This window comes from Pholcus phalangioides, unplaced genomic scaffold (genome assembly GCF_987345545.1).
Source record: "Pholcus phalangioides strain wild (caught in Gottingen) unplaced genomic scaffold, Ppha-v1.0 ptg000015l_1, whole genome shotgun sequence".
NCBI lineage: Eukaryota > Metazoa > Arthropoda > Arachnida > Araneae > Pholcidae > Pholcus > Pholcus phalangioides.
This window is the reverse complement of record NW_028301608.1, coordinates 958328-976812: the sequence shown is the minus strand read 5'-3', so window position 1 is coordinate 976812 and position 18485 is coordinate 958328. Positions and strand designations below refer to the sequence as shown.

General features: G+C 38.5%; 1 protein-coding gene across 3 annotated transcripts in view; it reads left to right on the top strand.

The window, feature by feature from the left end:
• The window catches only part of LOC149075202 (Na(+)/citrate cotransporter-like), a 58073-nt gene that overhangs the window by 20805 nt on the left and 18783 nt on the right, over positions 1-18485 (top strand). For 2 of the 3 annotated variants that reach the window (XR_016193969.1, XM_089242481.1), the window contains exons 1-6: positions 5367-5851; positions 6577-6726; positions 11085-11200; positions 11306-11451; positions 15009-15060; positions 17244-17384. Coding sequence is in view for 2 of the 3 variants with exons in the window: in XM_089242481.1 (XP_089098607.1) it covers positions 5735-5851; positions 6577-6726; positions 11085-11200; positions 11306-11451; positions 15009-15060; positions 17244-17384 (722 nt within the window). In the remaining variant the exon portion in view is untranslated. Of the gene's footprint in view, positions 1-5366; positions 5852-6576; positions 6727-11084; positions 11201-11305; positions 11452-15008; positions 15061-17243; positions 17385-18485 lie in introns of those variants that run through there. The other variant, XM_089242482.1, reaches the window with a different exon arrangement.

Genomic DNA, 18485 nt, shown 5'->3' with positions numbered 1-18485 from the left:
AAACTTCGTCTAGCCTTGGGCTTGAAAACGTATTTTGTGATGTTTTCTAAAAATTTGCATTTGTGTCTCAGCAGGTTCGAATTTCTTGTTAATAGTAACTTCACATATGAGCGGTGACTAAGCTCTTCTAACGCTAGCTAGGTGACGACGGAAAGGTCTCTACACCTAGAGTTTCTGGTCCGGTCTAGTTGGTATCGCCAACCACGTACAATGGATGGTTCGAATGTGGCTGTTCTCAACGTCTGCCTCATCGTAGCCTGATTCCCAACCTCCTGCAATCCTAGCCCTTTGGCACTCTCTGGGCTGACGTCCGATGATCGTTTCACTTACGGACTTACGTCACTTGCACGGCCAGATTTTCTTCTTGGTTCCGATGTTGTGTGTGCCAATTCTAGACAGTGCCTCTTGAAATGTGATGATACGGTCCCCATCGCGCTTCGTCCACTTCGGGGCTAATGTGAATCGGTCTCTGTCGGGTCTACTACTCAGAAGACGTCAACTTCAAAACTGGACTTTGGGAGTCGTGTGGAAACGGTGACTTTCCTCTAGTCACGTGCCGAAGTTCCGGACCACATTCAGATTAGTGCAATATGTGAAAAAAGTCTCTGTGATATATATAAATGTTCTTCATTTAATGTTATACTAAATTTTTAATATCGTTCTTAAGTAAATTTTGTAACAGTGTTTACTTTTCTTGTGATTGATTAAATGTCTTGATTTGAATTCTGGCGTTGAGTCGTTTCCTTTTGCTGTCAAAGAACTTGAAAGTTAAAAGTAGAATCTGGGAGTGCACTAAACAGGTTGTAGTCTCCATATAACGATAATCCCTATACAACGATATTTATTTCTTGGTCGGCATATTATCGTTATATCGAGGTGGATTTACTGTAGCGAATTGTGTCCGTGGCTATAGACCAGAAGTGTGTATGGTTAGCAAAGTATATAAAAATATAAAAGTTGACCTCTCTGAGAGAAATACATGTCCCGAATTCAAGGACAGTGAAATTCTCTGTCCCGTGGACATGAAGGAAATAACATAATATTTAATTAAGAATATGTATTATATCTCTTCATGCGATTCCTACCTGTGTTATATTTTGCAGGCGAAACCTGGTCTCGTGATGAACATAATTCGCTGCGCGGTACAACTGTTCATGATCAATACTCTGGGTTCGTTCATGTTCAACGTCAACGAATTTCCATCTTGGGCTCAAAGGAACGTTAACTCGATCAACCGCACCTTCTTGGAGTCAGCTGGTATCTCGGATGTGATGGTGACGATGAACGAGAGCTTCGGCACCACATTTTCTCGGTTCTAGATCTATCAACCAATTTTATTTTTGGAAGAAAATGACTCGATTTCCATCTGGTGGATCGGATTCATCGATTCGACAGACAATCGGGGGAGACAACACCGAGTGTTCGGTGCCAATATTTTGTGTATCGAGGTGCTGCAATGAATAATATTAAATATTAACTTTTTTCGTTCATTCACATTAGTTATTTTTTTTATTACATTGAAATAGTATTAGTCCTATCGATTGATTTTTTCAAAATGCTCTGACGTATCGAGTTTGGTGAGCAATCGATGAAATTGCCGCTGTGGTGGTCAAGTGGTCATAGTGACGGACTCGCATCGCGACGACCCAGGTTCGAACCCAGCGATGCGATATCCCCGTTAAAAAGTCTTGCCACAGTGAGCAACAGGCTTATATATACAATGGTATAAATATTCAATCAATATATTTCTCATAGGAAGGTTTTCTTTAACAGATGGCTGATGCGAAGATGTATTTAGGAAAGAGAGATGTACGGTCCATGTCGGTCCGTTCAGTGCACACGAGCTCCGAGTAAAGATTGAGAGATTCGTTGCCTTTGTATATAGGGCTTTCCCCCAGTAACTGAAAGGACGTTCGATTCCCCTTAAGAGCAGTTGAATTTTCTCTCTTTCCTAAATATATCTTCGCACTAAAATTTCCAAATATATCTGGACACAGGAGGGGCGCGGTAGCCCGGTCGATAAGATGCTCGCCTAAAGTACCAAAGGATGTTTAGAGGTGTCGCGAGTTCGATACCCAGCTCGTCCTTGTCAGAAAACTTTCCTGACACAGGGGTACAACAAAAAACGGCGACTTGACCGCAGCAAAAATTGCTACCGCAGGGAGTCCCCCATCGAGGGGTTAGCGCACCAACCTCTCGATGAGTATGAAAAACAAGCCTGCCGTTCGGAATCGGCAATAAATTGTAGGTCCCGGTCTAATTAGCCCTCGTGTGCAGAAAATGACCGTGGTGCGACAAAAATGATCAAAATGATCTGGACACAGGACAGCACAGTATATGCACTCAGATTGCTAGGTACTCCCACTTCCGACAAAACTCACTCGGTATTAAACTGCCCATGGCGATAGACCAGAGTTGTGTTCGGATTGAAAGAAAGAAAGAATTGATGAAATAACGTTCTGTTTCACTTCGAACGAGGCACGGATCGACCTCACCTGCTGCCCGGGTGCAAATCCTCATGTGCTGCCCATAAAGACCACCCTGGTGTAAGGCTGAACAGAGTTTAGGCTAAGGGACTCTGGGGAAAACCTGATTTCTTTTTTATTCGTGCAAAGATACATTGCTTACCCACGTAGATTCTCTTGACCATACGTCGCGCTCTTGAAGAAACTCTTTTGGTTCCGAGTCATTTCACCATTATTATTTATGTCACGCAACTTTTTTCACATTGCAGCTGTGAATGAGGAACCATCATACTTTCCTTTCTTTTCGTGTTGAAGTTTCTCAATTTATTTCAAATCTTCATCATGGAGTTGAGCCTCGTTAACTCCAAAATACCTGCTACAAGGTTCTCAGGGCAGAAACTGGAGAAGTGAGAGTGGGTTCTGGTGGTCCAAGCCCGGGGCAACTGAATATCCGATTTCTTTCTTTGCCTTTATTTGACCCTTCCATAAAAACTACTGGGTGAGGACACCAACCTGCACACTTGCCCTTTGTGATACAGTCCATTCTTGTTTCTGGTTTTACGGTGTAGGTACCGTCTGTTCCCAAGTTTTCTCAAAATTTTTAGTGTCACGATATGACGTGAAATATCAAGAGCGATGGTGTCTTGCGAGAATTTTTATTTTTCAAAATTTCAAAAATTTATGTGTCTAAAGAAATGCCTAGGCTGCCACCTGGGCACACCGCACCTCTTGCACCCTTGCTTAAGCCGCCCCTGCTCTGAACTTTCTGAACTTAGTCGTATCAAAGAGAACTGAACATTGATTATTGAAAATTATTCTGAATAGATGAAAGCCTTTATGGAAAACGCACACGATGATGTGGATCCGAAAGTGCCAAGGGCAACAATAAAAACGATTTTAAAATAACGAGGCTTGTGTGTGCAAAACCCTTGAATGGTCCGTCACGTAATCCTAAGGAGACACATGCGTTAGGAACCGCTATCATAGAGGAAATATAGCAATGAAGTAATCGCATGAGCTATTGCAAACATGGCTTCTGAGAAGTTTCTGTTTCACCACGTGTATTCAACTCCGCGTTCATTTATTTGATATTTGAATGGATTCGAACCCTGTTCGCACACATCGATTCAGTCACAAGTTATTTCTTGACTAGAACTGGGAATCGACTAAAATTTTCAACTGGTTAATCAAAAAATTTTAATCGATTAATTGAACTCTAATCGAATATATTCAAATGCTATTCATTCATAGCAAACGTAGTATTGGTAACTATACAATACAGTAAAACCTCTCTTTCGTGGACACCGGCGGGGCAAAAAAATTCGTCCACAAAAGAGGGGGTGACCGTTGATCAGGAGTTTGAAATGCATACTTTCATCACACAAGTGGAAATTGGAAATTATTATTTGGCCGTAAGAGAGAGGTGACCGCATCTGAGGGGTGTACTTTTACTGTATTAATTGAAGCTATAAAAATATATTAATTTCCCGCATCTATCCAATGAATGGATGTAAACAAATTTAGAAAAAGACCGCCCACTTGAAGCTATTTTAATGTAGTTCCCTTTTACCAAAATCATGAATGTGCAAATTTGTAGAGCTTGGAAAACGACTTTTGAACGTTACTCTTACGAAAGTTGTCCTTCTAAAATGTTTTGTAAAATGTGTTTGAATAGGGGGATACACATTTGCGCGTTTCTGGCAAAACTTAGCAAAATAAGTAAGTGATATAACCAGCTGATAAACCCAAAAGTGAAAATTTGCACATTCGTGTCTCTGGCATATGGAGGACGATGTGCTGAACATGCTCGTCATATCCTGGAATTTCTTAACTTGGATATTGTTTCTTTTTTTTAAATCAGTAATTTTAGAAATCATCACTAGTTTTCGTTGAATCGACTTGTGTTTCCTCAAGTAGAAAAATTTGATCAAAATATTGATTCAAATATCTTTAAATATTGTCATTTATCTGAAATATTATGTATAGGAACATAATTTAAACCGTTTTTAATCGGTTTAGTCAAATAAGTTAAATTATAAACATTTAATAAAAATTTTAATCGAATTTTGATCGGATTGATAGAGTCGATTAACTCAACTACAGTTTTTAACTGCGATTAAAAATTAATCGGACCAGCCATGTTCTTGACCAATTAAAATTTTCTTTCAGAGTTAAGTAACCGCACCGACAGTTGCCACAGACACGAATTTAAATTCATGGGTGCACACGGGCCCATTCAAAAATTTTATCCAGTCCGAAAAGCAATTAATATAAACTTCTTTGAACAGTGCATGAAAAAACCCCTGAATTCAGCCACCTCGTTGGGCAATTTGCCTGTTGTGTTTGTAAATTTTAGTTCTTCATTTGGGATTAAGATTTTGAAATTACGACTGTAAATATAGATATTCATCGCTAGTATTTGTCGCTTTCCTACATGTGATGTAGGCTTGGGGAAAAAAACCAAAACATGTCTTTCTCTCAATGTTACTACCGTTTATGAAAACCGAAAGAAGAAAGACACTTATACATAAACAAAACACACAATCGCATAACACGAGATGAGAGAACGTGATAGCGCGTTTTTGATCTCGTTAAAATTGTTTAGGGGGAATTTCGAACGTGTCATCGCAGATCATCGATATTGATTATGAAGAAATTGATTACTGATACCCATTTAAAAAAAAAAAACAAAAAAACTGCAAGTGGCTTTAAAAATTGAAGAATATTCTCGTACGTATTTATCACAAGCCGAAGATTTACTCGTTTCCTAACGATAAACGTATCAAGGATGCGATATTTCATTCAACTCCATTTTTCTTTTCTTCTTGGTTTTCAGACGATACGTCATCGCGTTGTTGCAGGTCCAAGAGGTTAAAACTATCGCCACATTTTGGAGCCTTTCTTCTTTATCCTACTTTCGTCTATCGTCATAACGAATTTTTTGCCGATAAAATAATAATTATAGAATAGCCGTTTTCCCCTTACATATACGTCCAGCATGTGTGTGCAGTGAGGATTATGATACATACTTCCATTTGATTTCTTTGTTCTGTGAGAGAAATGTTCATATTTTGATTAATGCGGTTTTGCTGCGTTTGAATCTCGTGGGACATTGACACTTTTTGGAGTCCCGTTCGCGCACACATAACTTATTTCCGGAATACGTGCATTCGAATAATTACCATCTCTCCTCCTGTCTGATGTCGTGGTAACAGAATATAAGAAAAGTTCATATTCGTTCATACATTGAAACTCGAGAGTTTTTCAACATGGATTTCATTCATAAGATTAGAAATGTCAAATTTCCGAGCGTAAGAGCTATCAAATATGTTTTTTGTTTTCTATTGCCATTTGCTCTCCTACCGCTGGCGTTATCCGAACACAAAGTAAGTTGAATATCTTGGAGTTCCTGGTGAATATTTCTAGAAATTTTTAGATGGATTTATATGTTTATACGGGCTGTCCAAAGTTGTTTGCACAGCAGTTACCTCTGCAACCGTTTACTTTTTCAGAAACACACTTCCAATTACAAATAAATTATTAATATCGCAAAACTATGCATTTTTTTTTGTAAATGACCCCTTACAGCCGAATTTACATTTCACTAACTGAGAGTTTCAGCGCAAAAACGCTATGTATACAAATACAAGGCAACAACAGGAAAAATTCCCAACGAGGTAGCTGAGAAAAAGATGCCAATAACAAATATGGATGCCATATATTTCTAAACGGCAGCAACCCAACTAAAAATGCAATTTCAAAAACTAGCAACAATATAAATATATGATAAAATATTCACATGCCCATAAAATACGTTTCTGGTTGTCTTATTCTAAGTATGGATAGAGCTTCTCGATTCACCCCAACATATTTATCGTATTTCTTTTTAAAGTTTTTAGTTAATTTTTGTAATATTATTTTTTATGTATACGACCCCTTGGGAAATTTAAGACATTGTGAGTAACCGCACGTTATTCGAAAACAGACCTTTTGTAATTGAAACTATGTCTCTAAAGTGAACGTTTGCAGAGATATCCGCTGTAACAAACAGTTTGTGACATCTTGTACAGTATATACAGTGTTGCCACTGAAGTATTTTCTTACTTCTCAGGAATCTCGCTGTGCCTATGCTATCGTTTTGATGGCGGCCTACTGGTTGTTGGAGCCGGTGCCAGTCGCGGTTACAGCTTTGCTTCCCGTCGTGCTCTTTCCTTTGGCTGGAATTCTCAACTCCACCGACGTGTGCATCAATTACATGAAAGTACGCATATTGATTACATTTTGCCATTTAACCTCAGTTATTTTATTGTAGCTACTGTAAAAAGAATATGGATATCAATGCAGTCAAATTTCGTTTGCGGGTCGCCCCGATAATGCGTCGCTCCGCTGACAGGGTCGCTTTTTCAATGTATATTGAAATATGTATATGTATATATCAAATGTATATTGTAGTGGAACTTGGTTACTTCGAACTTTTAGAGCTTCCCCTTGAATTTTCTAACTTAATGTTAAAATTTCTCGTTCAACTCAATTTTTTTTGAATGTTTTGAATAATTCGAAGTTTGGAAGAAAAGAAAATCGTATTTTTTGTATGAGCAAAATTTAGTTTAGAAAAATTCTATAAGCAATCACAGACCTCGTTTCTCTCAACCAAGTGGTTATACAACAAATCTCGTAGACCAAAAATACATAATTTGAAAACTCAGGGGAATTTCAGCACACTATGGGTGCCGTTTTTTCGATTTTGACTTCTGGTTCGAACTGCCGCCCATGCCAACATTGTCTGCTGAACAACATGAAAAGACATGGAAAGCCAGTCCTAAAGATTTTACGATGGACTTTTTGACAAGAAAACGAATACTTCTTCCTTCGAAAACGGTACCCTTTGTATGCTAAAACGTACGTCAGAATCTAATTTGCTTTTCTCATTAGATTCTTTTAGCAACTCAATTGGACAAAATTAAAATTAGCAATTGTCATAGTCGATCGGAAAATCCGCGATCTAATTTCATAATAAGCCTAACTGTGCTGAATGAATTCAACAAAAGTGCTCGAATGACAATTGATTTCAAATACGAATTGTCAGTATAGGAAAATACCAAAACGCTAATTTGTAAATTTTAAGTGTTTTGATAATTTAATGCCTATTTTAACTTGTTCAGCTGCAGTACACAGAGACGCATTTATGGTTTTGCCGATCATCGGCAACACGAATTTTGCTGCCCTCTTTTCTCCCATCTCTCTCTAGTCTAATTTTAATCACTACTCTTTCCTGAAATTCGCAAACCCTGTAGCCTCCTTCCACTCCTGCAAGACACAGGTGTACTTACTGGAGTGGTCCAAGCCATTCTTTTGATCATTCCCATACTCGCACACTCTCTAAGTAACTCTTTTAGCTATTGACATGTTTGCACGCTGTTTTGGTCACCCACATGCTTGCACACGCTCTGGGTCAGTATTTCGGTTGTTTACTGACGGGGTCCCTTGCTTTATAGGTCACTCTTTTGATCATTTACGTCATAGTTTCCAAAACTCTCTGTTCCATCGCCCCCTTTTCCCAAAGTTACTTTCACTCATCGCCTCCCCCCCTAACAGAAGCGGACACATACGATCCTATGTTGTACCCGTAGCTTTTATTATCCCTCCCCCTTCCCACACAGGGGGGAAGGGGGATATCTACGGGGGGAAAAATTGCCTACTTTGGGAAACAGTGATTTACACGTTTACACATGTTCTAGATCAGTGGTGTGCAAACTCTTTGAAGACTCTTTGATCCCCTTTCGACGAAAAATATTTTCGGCGACCCCTACATAGGCTGACCATATGTCCTAGAAAACCGGGACATCCCGATTATTTTTTGGCAGTGAATGTGCTGTCCTAAAAGCACTTTTCGGAACAACAGCCCCCCCCCCCCCACGTGATAAACGCTCGACCCACGGTTTGAGTACCACTGCTCTAGATGATAGTGCTTCCCAACCTTTTTTGTCACATCGTCCCCTTCTTCAAAAATTTTTTTCTCCCATCGCCGCCTCCACGCAATCTAACCCATAGAATCCTATCCTATGTTATACCTGTAGCTTCTACAGCCCCGGGAATATTCGATGGGGCGTTAACGCCAACGATGGGAATCACTGCTCTAGATCATTCTTTAGGTTATTCACATGCCTTCACACTCTCTAGGTTAATTAACTGGTTCTTCACTCTGTATGTCATTCTTTCGGTCATTCACATGCTTGCTTGCGCTCTAAATCACTCTTTTACTCACTCTCGTGCTTTCAAACCCTCTAGGCCACTGTTTTGGTCACTCATTAAACTAGTACGTTGCTGGTCAGAGGCGGATTTATTGAGATTTAGACAAATTTTGCCACACCTCTATGAATGTACTAACGTTCTTAGGCACTTATTCATCAAATTTTCCACCTCTCAAAACTCGCCATCCATGGTTACAGCCCGATAGCCCCCCGTAAATACGCCACTGGGAGTGCATCGAGCATGTTAACCACATGATGCGAATCGCATTATTCAACCTATAGATCAAGGTGTGCCATTCAAAATCTTAAACTTTCATCGTCGTCATTGCAAGAGTAACGAAAGAATATTCTTCCCTCCCAAATTTCGGGAAATTGGGAATTAGACTCTATAGAAATTCTTATGAAAAACCATGGAATTTTACGTCATTTTTATCGTTTATTGACAATGTTTATGCAAAAACATTGCTGCTTACTTTCATCAATTTAAAATGAATGAATGTAAAAGCATGTTGTTTCCAAACCTTTGAAAAATTAACGTAAAATATTTTTTTAACTCTTTTTCTCAGTTCTTTAACGAACCCGGAGAGGAATTTGAATAACATTGAGAGCAATTTATTTAATCATTTTATTAGTCCGAAAATTTAATTTCTACTTCTCGTAATAAGTTTGAATGGTTATTGATTTTATTACTATTGCCGAAGTAGTTTTTAGCATAAAAACACTACGAGAACTATACTAGAGTCAAAAAGTGTCACTATATCTTGCGCTTTTGCGAAATTTCACCGACCATAATTTCGTAAAAAATGAATCGAGCGTCGCATTAACAGATCACTAAAATGATCCGCGGTGCGGTTTTACATCATTAAAGTGACTTGAAGCACAGTTACAAATCCTTCAAGCGACCCGCGACACACTCACTTGAGTGACCTGCGGCGCTGTGTGCGTTCCTGATTACTAAAGTGCCTCGCAGTGCATTTACAGATCACTCAAGCGGCCCGCACACATTTACAGATCAGAACACATGAGTGACCTGCGGTGCTGTCTCAGACCACTTAATTAAGTGACCTGCCACCCATTCAAAACTCCATGAAGTGGCCACACTCTCCCGAAGGCATTTTGGCTCGCGGAGTCATATTTTAGTACTACTAAGAGTGTATATGGAAAGACGTCACTCTTCCCTGTTACTACAACAGATACGGAAAACTGGCTGAATGGAGAGTTATCGATGTTTCAGGTAACAAAAGGCGAATTTCCGTAGAGTGGTCGCCATGATGCGTGTGTTCGTTAATTAATTAAATAAAATACGACTGAGTACGTATTACTGCTATTATGGCCCAATTAACTGGTCATTAGGAACGCGTGAGATTGCGACCGTCCCGTATGAGATTCGGGCGAGAACGAGCGCGTCAGCGCGTAAAGGCCCGTGAAACGTCTGACCAGGGGAGCCCTGCTCCAGGATGAGTGCGTCAAGTAAACCACACCTGACCAGAATTGAATTTATCTTCCATTCAGCCAGCTTTCGGTATCTGTTGTGTTAACAAGAAGAGGGTCCAAAGGTGTCATCCTCGAAATGTTTCGAAAAAATTACCACTAATTGTACTCATTAAAATATGCACAAAAATATAAAAATATACTCAAAAATTGAAATATTAATAGTTTGAATGGCAATACAGGCCAGGAATGAATTTAAAAGTCCCGCAAACCTAAAGTCTTGAGTGACGTCATTCAAACGGCATATGATCACGTTATAGTCACTATATAGCCACTACCCTTATACGGTCGCCTTAGATCACGTTAAGGCGACAGGAATAAAGTATTTCTAGTGGCTATATGATACAAAGAAAGTGGCTATATGATCGGTGATCATATAGCCACTACTTTCTTTGTATGAGCTGACGTGATCATTGATCACGTAGAGCACATACAAAGAAAGAGGAGAAAAAGGAGGGAAGAGCTAGAGTGTGAAAAGAATTTTTTTTAAAGATCTAAGGCCAAGGAGCCGATGAGCAGAAAAATGTTGTCATTTTTATTCATTTTTTGCGGCTTTAATAATTGCACTCCGCTGCTAATTTTTTGGTTTTTATATGTTTCTGGTTGAAATGAAATGTACTTGAATTTTTTCATAATTTTTTGAGGATGACACCTTGGGACCCTTTCCTTGTAAGAGTTGATTTACTTCTTAAAGGGTTTGACTGTACTTGCTACGAGAATTATTAGCAATTATTTTTTTCTGGCACCGCTCTTTTCGAACAATTTTCCCTCCTGGCTTTTGAATTTGTGTTTGAAAAACTTTATGCTGAGACTGATAATACCTTTGTGGAAAGTGGTCCGTTTGAATTTACAAGCTTATTCGGGTTGTGATTTTTAGGAGCCGTTAATGATGTTCATTGGAGGTCTGATAATTGCCATCGCCGTAGAAAACTGTAATTTACACGAAAGGATAGCCCTGAAGGTCCTTCTTCTGATCGGTACTGACATCAAATGGTCAGATCATTTATATTGTTCTTTCAATTATTTCTCTTAATTAAGTGCGTTTTATGATACAAAACTTGCAACTTGAATTATTTCAACTTCCATCTTTATTGCCAGGTTGATGGCAGGGTTCATGGCAATAACGGCGTTCCTTTCGATGTGGATAAGCAACACGGCCACAACGGCAATGATGGTTCCCATCGCCGAAGCCATCGTTCAGGAAATGAATAGAGATCCCAGTGAAATACAGATGCAGGAATCAGGTTTTATTGCGATAATAATCGTTATTATTTTATGTAACCGTAGATTCCTTTAACTTTCCTAAAAAGCTTTACCAAATCAGAATTAAGTGGACGCATTTTCAAGAACTGGAGATTTTTCGGGAATCGACATGTTTTGCGGCTTTCGTTGATCGCGACGAATAACGATAAAACCAGCAACGATAAAACTCACGCAAGGGCCTTATGAAGCGTGGCAATAATTTATGAGGTCCTTATAGGCATTCTTGACCTTCTCGTTCTTTTCCGAAAGGGAATTCCGCGTATTTCCGTTACTCGAGAAAACACAAAGGCCACAACAGGCAAATTGCCCAACGAGGTGAATGAAAAAAGATGATCATAAAAAATGTGTATGTCAAATATGTATAATCAAACCACAACCCAATACAAAAGCGCATATCACGAAGGAAAGAAAAAAATTATAATCAATACAATATCATGCACTGCCCATGGTTATGATTGGCTTAATCTAAGTAGGCGTATGGATAGTTTCTCGATTCCTCCAATCATAAACATTGTATTTCTTTTTAACGTGTCAATTGTGATAGTATTCGCGACACTGAGGTATTCCATTTATTAACAACCCTATTAGAGAAAAAACTCCCTACGACATCACAACCTGGAGTTGTCCCTTAATAAACTAAACTGGCGTCCCCTTGTCGAAACAGTCGATTGACGGTGTATTAATAACTCGAGGTCGATTTCATCCATCCCGTTGAACATTTTGAACACTTCGATCACGTTCGCCCAACACCTGCGTTCCCCAATGTAAACATATTCGAGGAATCAAGTTATCAATCATTTACTCAAATTCTGTAAAAAATTGATTCATGAAAACAACAACAAAAGAAACATCAGATTCATATTCATAACTGAAAATGTACCATGCATTCATATTAATATTACTTTTGTTCATCAATCTTATACGGCAGTTAATGTACGGGAGTGTTTCCAACGTTTTTGACGGCGCAGAACCCCGTCAATGCACCGCGACGCAGAACCCCCATAGGGAGCGTCAATGCACCGCGGAACCTCTGTGGCGAAGGTGAATTTCGAGCAAAAAAACCTAAACGTATTGTTTTTTATTCCTTGGTATATCGTAAAAAACTGAAGTAATAACTTACAATTTCGCAGCACTAAATGTGAGCGTCGTTCACGCAATGGCGGTAAATGGAAATGATCCCGTGGACCCCGCACAAAGCACTGACGGACCCCCGGGGTCCGTGGGCAACAGGTGGATGTGCAGGATGTAAAGGATGGTTGTAAAATAACCAGACCAGACCAGAATGAAACTTTAACCTCCCGGGCCTGGCTCAGTGAAGCCATCTGCGGGCTTACAAATTGTAGCCACGGAGACTACGTGTGAAGAGAAAGACAAGAGAGTTCGTGTATATGAGTGCATGTGTAAGAGAAAGTTTTGTCAAAATCGGGTTTGGTCATTAAATTAATGACTGGTCTGGTAACACGCCTGCAGGTAAAATACGCCACAACCTTCTGCTAGTATTGTTAACAAGTTGAAGAAGACAGAGAAGTGAGCTGTGAAGACGAGGAGACCTCTTTTTTTTAATTTTTTTTTGAAGATTTGAACTTTTTGAATTTCCAGTGGTGTAGTTCTTCCGTCAAACAATGCGACAAGTTGTGGTGACCTAGAGTGAAGGAGAGAGAATGCAAGAGAAAGAGGGGATAGGAGAAAAGTTAGTGTTTGTTAGGGGGGATTGTTGTAAAATAAGTCTTCGTATTCAGAGGCCTCTTTGGAGAGAGTTCGCGTGAACAGATTTTTCTTAACCATTTGCGGTCCTATGTGAAGGTGGACTCGACACAGGACCGCATCAGGAAGCATTGGTACAATACTTCGTTGTTACGACGGCCCCTTACAATAATAGAGGGGGCCCCGTGAATTCGGCTTCTTAGCAAAACCCATAAGCTGTACCAGGGGCCTACAACGCGTGGCCTTCCGAGTTTTTTTCGTGGACCACCGACGATTTTCAGGAAATGGTTGAAACATTGAAACGCGATTAATTCTAAAATTAACGACAAAAAATATTTTTGGAATAAATAATTCCAGAACCGATGAAAGAAATAATTCCAAAATTGTGATTAAGATCCAGATGTTTTTCGAAACAATGAATTTGAGAATTAGTGAGAAAATTAACTCATAAATCAATGAGAGAAATAATTTCGTAATTTCTAATAGAAATGATTTCACAGTGAATAAAAGAAATAACTTCATAATTATTGAAAGAAATAATTTAAAGAGAAATTTAAAAGTAAATAATCACAGAAGTACTGAAATAAATAATTAGAGAACCGTTTAAAGTGACTTCAGATTGGAATTAATCAGAATTAATTAAACTTATCAGTCATCAATCAGAAACTTTTCCGGAATTGGGGGAAAAAATCAGTTCACAACTAATCAAAATTGATAATTTATAAAATGAATAATTAAAAAAATAAGTCTTCAATTTATTTTAGCGCTGTTTCAACTTCGCAAATAAAAATAATAACTTAATAGAAGGGGGCAATGCCGTCTTAACGCATGGGCGCCACCCGGGCACAGCCCGGGGGGCCTCAAGAGAAGGGGGGGGGACTCACAAAAATGAGATCCGGTTGAAAATTTCTAGGATTTACCAGGTAAGGCCTCCGAAAAACCACTTGGCCCGGGGGCCCATAATACTCTTAAGACGGCCCTGGAAGAGGATCTCATTGGCCCTTTTCAATTCAGATGTGACTATAAATTACATGAGAAGCCCTTGTAAATCTGGATTCCAGAATCTTGCAATTATATAAATACCTCGGTATTAGATGGTGACCCGCGCTCTTCGTGGGACGTTTCAATCTGGCCCGTGGCGTCTGAAAGGTTGAAGACCCCTGAGAAAAACCGAAAACGATAAGCATCCCGGGAGCCTTTCTCATTGCGGTGGAAGCAGTTATAAAGTACGAACTGTACCAACGAAGGGTTGAAAAAACCTCTGGACCGCAAACGGTTAAACGTGGTGTTATTAAGGCTATTCAGACCACCAATAGAAGATTTCTCACTAAAAAATTTGTTCGAATCCCACCCTAAATTCAAATAATGACTTGACAAAGAGAGTCTTCCCTTGGAAATTTAGAAAAGGGGGAGTCGGAATTTTTTTTAGAAGAAATTGTTTCTTTCATAATCACTCTTTTATCGCTTGCATTATTTGATTATTACGTAAACTTGATGTTTTGAATTGTTGATCCAAGATGTATCGGAGAATTACGGAAGCACCTAGTAGCCGGTGCACACCACGTGTTTCGTGTACGACAGAAGGGTGAAGTATGAAATAAATATGATCTCGGAAGCATTTCTATTGCTGTTATAGGAAATGCTATGGAGCTCCAGAAAAATTACGTAGGAAGATGAAAGGTTTACGAAGTGTAAAACCGGGGTTTTATAAAAGCGAAACTTCGTTACAACGATACTCGATATATAAGGATAACCCCTCTACATTGATATTTTTTCGTGATCGCATCGTTATATATGGATTTTACTCGTTATATCGTTTCTTTCTCTATTACAGGAACTGAGAAGACTATTTCTGATGTTTCGGCAGACGGTATAGAAATTAACAGGTTGGCATTTTGTTTCCGCCCCACACGTCCCTTAAAATCGCAAAATATATAAGCTCTAAATTCATAGAATTTAAAACCATATTGAAACGCTAGTGTTTCACTTGACATACTTTTTGTGCGTTCGGTTGGTAACGAATTCTCCAGAGACGCGACAAAAACACAAAAAAAGAGTCGTGTAATTTCAAATCCAGATAAATTCGTTTCTTTTCCGATTTTGACATTTATTTGTAGTTTCCCTAAAGATCTATCAGTAGGCGAAGTCGCACACAACATTAGAAAAATCGCTATATGCTATTTATTCATTTTGCTGAGTGAAAGTAGCGGTTGGTTGCAAAACCAGATACAGAAACAGTTTCAAAAGCAGGTAGGTCGAGATGCGCGTAGGAATAGATAGATCTCGTAGCTTAGTTGCAAAACCAGATATTCAAAAGAAAATATTTTTGCTCTCTCAAAGTAGTAATATTTATACAGAGCTCTTTTTTTTTGTCAGGACCTGTGTCTATCTAATATAAATAAAGTTCTTCCATAAATAATGCAATTAATTAGTTTTTGTTGTGACAAATTTGTCGAAAGTGATCTGATTTTGAAGCTATAGACGGCTCAAATATAAGTTATATATATATGTGTTATTACCATTGTTCCGGATAATTTTTCACAAGTTCTTGAAATAAGCAGAGGATGGAAACACTTTGCAGGAAGTTAAAAATTTATAAAATTTATTTACAGAACAACAATTTTTACATGTATTTACGAGCAGAGATGTACGATAACCAGATTAGAGTTCTCTTATTGAGCATAAAGTCCAACTCTCCCTCTTTTCTTGTGATCGCCTCACTATTTACAGGGACGGTCGAAACTTCGAGGAAAAAGAATATTCCACAAAATTCTATTTTACAGTTTCCAGGTTGGTGGTGCCACCGTACGGCGACCTAGATAAATCTAGAAGCTTCGAGCATATCTTGACATTTCCGGTTTGGCAACAGATTATTGTCCCGAGAGGTTATTAAGAAATTACGTTACCGATATTTTTCGTAACAATACAGATTGAAAAATAAACTTTTTTTGTTTTTGACTCGTTTGAAGCTATTCCAAATAAATATAAGTAAAATATAAATCAATCTTTCAATCATCAATCATAACAATACATAAACCTGAAGGAAAACATTGTCCCGAAATGATAAGCAATTTTAACTAAAACGCTGAGAAACGTATTTAACGCTAGCCAATTAGCATATTTTGCACATAGATTTGGCTACGATCACATAGCTAATCCGAATATTTGGGCGTTAAGGAAATGCAATTTCAAAAAACAGCCACGTGTTGTTTCGCGCATTTCAATGTCATCGCACTTGCGAAATAAATTCTACTGAATGAAATTTTGCTGAATGAAGCACGTCAGATATGTATCACGTTGAAAGTTTAAGGCTGGTGTATAAAATACACTGTATATTTCAAATAAATTTCATATATTGAAGGCTCAGAAGCCGATCAGTGTAAGTCAATAAACATCAAAAATGAGATAAAAGGATCTCTTTTAAAGGATCTTTTTATTCCGTGCTGCGTATAAGTGGAGCTATCTGCTGTTGCAATATAAAGCTAGCGACTTGTATATTTTCGCAACTGAAAGTTTAACAATCAATAGGCACTTGCATCACGAAAGTCACTTCCGGAAAACTGACACTGATTGGCTTCTGAGCTCTCAGTATATACGTTAGTATTCACAAAATATTGAGGAAGGTATGCGGCAGATTTGAAATTCGACATTTTAAAGCAACTTTATTTGTTGGAAAATATGCAAAAACAAAATTTTGATACGATTCAATTCCACTTTGTAAACCGAATTGAAATTAATCAAATTTATTTACTGAATCAATTAGTTTTCGACAAATGATGGGCAACAAGGCACGGCTCTGATTCAATTAACGAATCATCTGTCAAGTGGAACCTACTGCGTTTGAATTTATTCGAAATACCTTCATTTTTAATTATAAAAGAACAATTTTTCCATCAGTATAGTATTATACTCAAACTGTATTCTTTGAAATCGTTTATCCTTTTGGGGCAAATTGTAATTGAAGCTTCAATATCATACCGAAGCGTGCAGATGAAATAAACAGGTATAAATGATACTACGTTGATATCTCTTGCGTGAACTCTTGCTATCTTTTTTTTTCTCATGGTAGAAATGTTTCGACTGGAAAAGAGAGAGGCCAAGACATTAAATTGGCGCTTTTCCTTGGAATCTGTTATTCGGCCAACATCGGTGGTACAGGCACACTCACTGGTACAAGTCCCAATCTAGTCTTCAAAGGCATACTCGAAGAGTAAGTAACAGTCGCGCAAATACAATCGAAATTTAATGAAGATGGTGAGGAAAACCATCATACACATTAACTTATGCAAGCGATAGTCAAACTAATTATAGTCAACGATATCATCAAACGAAAGAGCTTTCATGACCGTTCTTCGTTCTGTCGTTGTTTCACATGGGGGATTGGGGCTATACTACTATACATCCATTGTTTCCCAAACTTTGGTCTTTATTTTCTAGTCCCAGTAGCTCACAAGGGAAGGGTCCTAAGGTGTCTTCTTTAAAAAATTATGAAGAAAATTTATATATAAGTACATTCATCTCACCCAGAAATACATAAAAAAAATTAGCGGCGGAATGAAATTGATTAAAGCTTGAAAAATTATTTAAAATTATAACAGTCCGCTACTCATCGACTATCGCGCTTCTTGGCGGATACCTATAAAAAAAAAACTTCGTTTCACTTCCTTTTCCTTTCTTTCCCTCCAGCTTTTCTGTTCTAGAAACTAGTTATTCCTATTTTTTCTCTTTCTTTCCTGTGCTGTACCCGATCATGCAAGGGCGTAGTGAGGGGGTGGGGACTTGGGGGTCCGGTTCTCCCCGAAATGTGAGAAAATGACCAAAAAAGGAAAAAAGATGGCCAAATCTATTGGTCTATAACTTTTGCTTCCCCCCTCCGAACGAAATTTCTGGCTACGCCCCTGCGATCACGTGTTGTTTGAATGACGTCAATCTAACACTCTAGGGCAGTGGTTCCCAAACTAATTTCGTCACAGAGCACTAATTTTGTAAATACTTAAACTATTTTGATAAACTGAAGTGCCACAGAATCAGAAATAGACAACAATATGAATATCTTTCAGCACTACTCACGTGCATATGTAATTATGCCCAGCCCATTTATATAGAACAGGCTTTTAGTAACAAATTTCAATGAAGCATAAGAGTACCAGCGATAAATCTTTGAAACCGGCTTCTTTATTTACTATTTAGAAAATCCAGGGGGAAAAGCGCAGGTTTTCCACTGCCTCTCCCAGCCACTGCCTCTCCTGTTACTGTATGGTTTACCCGTCAAACCGTAGCGAGGGAGAAAAGAATGCTGAGGTAAAGAAAA